This window comes from Lipophrys pholis, assembly GCF_963383615.2.
Source record: "Lipophrys pholis genome assembly, chromosome: 1".
NCBI lineage: Eukaryota > Metazoa > Chordata > Actinopteri > Blenniiformes > Blenniidae > Lipophrys > Lipophrys pholis.
The window spans coordinates 22,315,826-22,321,852 of NC_137635.1; the positions used below are offsets into that span (position 1 = coordinate 22,315,826).

Sequence of the window (6,027 nt, forward strand, 5' to 3'; positions counted from 1 at the left end):
GTGGTTTTATCACCACAGACAGGGGGCTACTCATCCTCCGACCACACTTTGACAACCCAGTTTATTCACACTTATCTGTGGAAGCAGGTAAAGGTGAGATATACTTTATTATCTCTTGGGGAGATTCTTTCAACATAGTTCCTCACAGAAAGAACAGAGAATAAATAACATAGATGTAACAATAAGCGATATTGAATATTAATATGTAGAGGGCTGAGTGTGATTGGTATTTTAAAAGAAAGAAACGACCAGAAAAACACAACAAATGTTAGTGTTAGTTCAGAGGAATGGCCCCGGTGTGTGTGTGTGTGTGCGCGCGCGCGCGCGCGCGCTGTTGGACACGGCGCTGCAGAGTTCAATGGCCTGCCTGGCCTTCCCCCTGCAGCTGGTTTGGTTTCACGGGCCTTCTGGGAAATGTAGTTTATCTAAGCTGTCGATCGACAGTATTTAGTATTTAGTATTTTTAGCCTATTTGACTGTTTTGCATTCCAACACAATATGACGTAAATTTTTAATAAACATGGATCCGCAATATAACACTTCACGGTTACGTTAACGCGAAGTCTTTGGTGTACTTTAGGAGGAAACTCCATTTCCCAGGGTGCTTTTCGGTTTCTCCGCATGCTCAGTATGCGCAGACGAGGAGCCTGGAAAATGACTGGAGGCAGGCTTCTATCTCCGGGAGAAATTATTACAAATATTCACCATGAACTGTGTTTTTGTCTGGTTGAAGTCGCCTTTCTGTCTCTTCTGAACGCGGACCGAGCGCCTCGGTCGGACATCAGCTGAGGTTGGAAGCTGTGGGAGTGTTTCGACGGGACTTTGGGCGCGGGGAACTCGCCGTTAGTTTTAGCAGAATGCCGCGGGACAACAAGACCCCGCTCATCCAGAAGATCGCCCAGCAGGCCCGCCTCACCTTCCGGGGGCTCCGGGCGCCCCCCGGGGAGGACAAGGTCCTGGCTGACCGGCTGGCCCAGCTCATCTCTCTGGTCACCGCCGTCAGAGCTGCGGACCTCAAAGTGGCTCCCCGGGAAAACAAGCCGAGCTCCGGGGCAGCGGGGCTCCAGGACCCCCCGGAGCTCCAGAGCCCCCCGGTCACCTACATGCACATCTGCGAGACGGAGGTGTTCAGCATGGGGGTGTTCCTCCTGAGGAGCGGGGCCTCCATCCCGCTGCACGACCACCCGGGCATGAACGGCATGTTGAAGGTCTGTGGAAACCACATGTACAGGGTTCTGACTGGACCGGCTCTGACTAGACTGGTTCTGACTGGACCGGCTCTGACTGGACTGGTTCTTCTCGGACCAGCTCTGACTGGACCGGCTCTGACTGGATCGGTTCTGACTGGACTGGTTCTGCTCGGACCGGTTCTGACTGGACTGGTTCTTCTCGGGCCGGCTCTGACCGGACCAGCTCTGATTGGACGGGTTCAGCTCACTTCACCTGAACCAAGCAGACTCACCTGTTCGTCCTCATTGCGCCACATTCAGGCCCGTTTACCTGACGTTAGGAAGTCTCCTAACACCTTTCCTTAACTCCTATAGGAAGCCTCCTAACACCTTTCCTTATCTCCTATAGGAAGTCTCCTAACACCTTTCACTAACTCCTTTAGGAAGTCTCCTAACACCTTTCCTTAACTCCTATAGGAAGTCTCCTAACACCTTTCCTTAACTCCTTTAGGAAGTCTCCTAACACCTTTCCTTAACTCCTTTAGGAAGTCTCCTAACACCTTTCCTTATCTCCTATAGGAAGTCTCCTAACACCTTTCCTTATCTCCTATAGGAAGTCTCCTAACACCTTTCCTTATCTCCTATAGGAAGTCTCCTAACACCTTTCACTAACTCCTTTAGGAAGCCTCCTAACACCTTTCCTTATCTCCTATAGGAAGTCTCCTAACACCTTTCCTTATCTCCTATAGGAAGTCTCCTAACACCTTTCACTAACTCCTTTAGGAAGCCTCCTAACACCTTTCCTTAACCCTGTGATGTCATCCAGGGGTTAAGGTAAAGTCCATAGTTAAGGAGTTAGGAGGGACTGTTCGGACGTACTCAGAGTCTCTGAGTGCCGCTAACAGTCAACTCTGAGTATGTGAACCTGGAGTTAAGTGCCTGAAGAACCACAATAAAAAGCTTCATCAGTGGAGCCCCGATACCACCAGTCGCTATGGCAACAGACCTAAAACCGAGTTCTTTTGGAGTAAAAGTCCCGGCGCTGCAGCAGCAGAGAGACGACTGGGAGAAAACTGCTGCCAGAGTCAGCAGCAGTTTGAAGACATCACTCCCTGGGCTGAACGTTTAACTGAAGATGGCAGCAGACAGTCGGAAATAATAGTTAGGAGTAAAATGTGAATTCACCAGGAGGAAGCAGCTAAACATGAAATATAAAAACATCTTTCAGAATGAAAAGGCTTCGATGTATATAGGCTCCGATTGTTCCTCATTTTGATTTTAATTTCAGTATTTAAATTGATGTAGGCTTTCAAATTAATGTGTATATATATATATATATATATATATATACTAGGGATGTCCGGATCAGATCGGTAGATATCGGATCGGGGCCTATATTGGTGATTTGTAAGTGATCGGGAATCGGCAAATCTAGCCGATCACCCGCCGATCTAACAAAAAACCTTTTTCACGTGAGCTGCTGTAAAGCGAGCCCCGTGTGCGACCTGCCGTAAACTGAGGTGAGCAGCGTCGCCTAGTAACCACAACAATCAGGGACTACAAGCTAGAAGCAGGCGGGGCCATAGACCTATAAAACTAGAGTGATATATAGTGGGTTATGTGCAGGAGTCTACTTCTAAATTTCTATGTGGTCTGTCTTCTTCTGCTTTTTTATTGTTTGGTGAGTCACAGCGCCCCTAAAGGCAACTGGGAATTGGGTTCTTCTGATTGGTTTTACTGAATACTGTTTATGTTGTAGTTTTTTATACTTTATATGTTAGTCAAACTGATTCACTGGGTTTCATTTTGAAAAGAAAATTAATTTGCCACAAAATCCAGGTGAAGTAGTTTAAGTTAAGATAAATAAGAGAAACAAGACTGCAGAGTGTAACTGGGTTTTTGTTGTTCTGACTGAATAAAGTTTAAATAAGTTCTTAAGTCGTTCTGAGAAGAATTTTGATTCAATAAGTGAGTTTTACAATAATTTCTAGCTAAACAAAGCTTCTGCTAATAGTGCTTTTAGCTTCAGACATATTAGTTGCTCCAAAAATACACTGAGTATCTCTCCAATAGTAATGTGAGTATCGGATCGGGAAAGTATCGGTATCGGCCGATACTCAATTCTGAAAAATCGGATCCGTATCAGGGGTAAAAATTGTGATCGGGACATCCCTAATGTATATATATATATATTTATATTCATACTCGGTAGTAATTTAACCAAGTAACAAAATGTTTGAACTTGTCCTACTGAGTAGATTAACAGTGTTTAGACAGTTTTATTATAGTGGGTCATTTAAAATGTGACCATGTGTACATCAACACTACATAGATTAATAAAATACTACACACAGCAGGGTCTGTTACCATGGTGACCGACCCTGAGCTTAACTCAGCTCTCTTTCTGGAATGGAAAACTGAGTTTCCCTCATTTCAGGGTTAACATGCCCTGAGGTTCTTCCTGGGATCCCCCTGGGGGACATTTGGACATGTTGCTGAGAGGGACAAGGTGTGAGTGTCTGCAGACATTGTTAGGCAGTGTTAACCCTAACTCTGAGTACGGTTGTGACGGTGAGGGTGTGGATCAGTGAAACTGTTTCCTGTCTGCTGTCCAGGTTCTGTACGGGAAGGTGAGCGTCCGCTGCTTCGACAAGCTGGAGGACGGCCTGAGCTCCGCCCCGCCCCGCTTCCACCCGCCGCTGGCGCCGCTGGAGACGTCGTCCGTGTGGCGCGCGGCGCTGCGCTCCGTCACCCAGTACTCGGAGACCAGCGGGCCCTGCCTCCTCTCCCCGGTGAGGGACAACCTCCACCAGATCGACGCTCTGGACGGGCCCGCCGCCTTCCTGGACATCCTGGCACCGCCGTACAACCCGGAGGACGGGCGGGACTGTCATTACTACAAGGTGCTGCGTCCCGCAGAAGGAAGGACCAAGGAGCAGCAGCGGGAGGAGGAGGAGGAGGAGGAGGCGGAGGCGGAGGCGTGGCTGCTGGAGGTTCCTCAACCGGAGGACTTCTGGTGTGGAGGGGAACCGTACCCTGGCCCCGCCGTCTCAGTCTGAATCCAGCCTCCACCATGAGTTTACCACATCCGTCATCCTCCAGAACAGCTTCAGGACTCCGCAGTCCAACACCCCCCATGATGCTGCCTTCTCCACCCTACTGCTGCTCCACAGGGGCTTTAATGGGACCAGCATGCTGCCTTCTCCACCCTACTGCTGCTCCACAGGGGCTTTAATGGGACCAGCATGCTGCCTTCTCCACCCTACTGCTGCTCCACAGGGGCTTTAATGGGACCAGCATGCTGCCTTCTCCACCCTACTGCTGCTCCACAGGGGCTTTAATGGGACCATGATGCTGCCTTCTCCACCCTACTGCTGCTCCACAGGGGCTTTAATGGGACCAGCATGCTGCCTTCTCCACTCTAGCGCTGCTCCACAGGGGCTTTAATGGGACCATGATGCTGCCTTCTCCACCCTACTGCTGCTCCACAGGGGCTTTAATGGGACCATGATGCTGCCTTCTCCACCCTACTGCTGCTCCACAGGGGCTTTAATGGGACCATGATGCTGCCTTCTCCACTCTAGCGCTGCTCCACAGGGGCTTTAATGGGACCAGCATGCTGCCTTCTCCACCCTAGCGCTGCTCCACAGGGGCTTTAATGGGACCAGCATGCTGCCTTCTCCACCCTACTGCTGCTCCACAGGGGCTTTAATGGGACCAGCATGCTGCCTTCTCCACTCTAGCGCTGCTCCACAGGGGCTTTAATGGGACCAGCATGCTGCCTTCTCCACCCATCCGAACGTGTTCAGCAGAGCCCCAGTGGAAGGTGGACTGTCTTTAGGGTCTGCTCCATATTGTTTCTCTTGATATCGTCACCAAAGCCCCCTACTCCACCCTCACCTGCCCTCCTCCCAATATTGAATGTACTCCTCCCCACAAGGCCGTTTCCCGTGTGAACGTTCATTCATTATCTAATTCTCTCTATACTTTGTGCCTTAAAGGTCCGCTGTTTGTTATTCTGTTGACAGATGTGATTAAACAGACGTGCTCTCAAACATCTCCACCTTTTATACTCTGTTGTTGTGAATCCCTGACGTCCAGTCTGTCCCCAGAACAACCAGAGACGACTCCACAGTGACTGAGGCTGGGGTCAGACTGGACGCCACACTGACCCCTCATATCTTATGTATTGTACTTTCTACAACATTTCTGCTGAGCAATGGAATAAAAACACTAATGTCAACTTGGTTTTTCACTTTCAGTGACGTCTACGTCAACAATGGCCACCCTTTTCCCTCCTGTGTCTCCAGTGGAGGCGGAGCGACACCGTCACTCCACATGACCGTGTCCTCAGACCCTCTATACACGGCAGCGTTTTCAGTCACTGTCGGTTCACACATGTTCTTAAAACAGATCGATTTGTTTTCACGTTGATGGTTGTGAGGATGGGGCCTCAGTCTGCATGTTTTCATAAGTTCACCCTTCATTGCCTTTGTGCCTTGTCCCAGGATGCTCTGCTCTCCCAGGGACGTCCACCCTGTCGTCTCTCATTCAGCTTTAGGGAACAAAGAGACACGAGGAGAGTTCAGGAGGTGGTGTCTCTCAACCACCCGACATTCCTTCATGTTCGGGGTTTTAACATTTGATGTATTCAGAAGTTTTCATTATTTTTCCCTAATCAATACCAAATATTCAATATTTCACAAAACAAAGCTGTTGCTCATCCACCGTCTCCACTGCCTGAAGACGACCAGCAGCAGTGCTGCTCTGCTCTGCTCTGCTGCTGGTCGTCTGGACGCTCCTGCTCCCCGGACTCCCCTGGAAGCTGGACCTCAGGAGGGGTTACGTGTCCAATTCA

The 6,027-nt window shown here is 49.5% G+C and overlaps 1 protein-coding gene across 1 annotated transcript; it reads left to right on the forward strand.

Annotated features, from left to right (window-relative positions):
- Positions 1-621: 621 nt before the first annotated feature.
- Positions 622-5,410, forward strand: adoa (2-aminoethanethiol (cysteamine) dioxygenase a). Its single transcript, XM_080474733.1, has 2 exons — positions 622-1,208; positions 3,785-5,410. The coding sequence occupies exons 1-2, from the start codon at positions 858-860 to the stop codon at positions 4,226-4,228; spliced, it is 795 nt and encodes a 264-aa protein (XP_080330859.1). The 5' UTR covers positions 622-857; the 3' UTR covers positions 4,229-5,410.
- Positions 5,411-6,027: the final 617 nt, after the last annotated feature.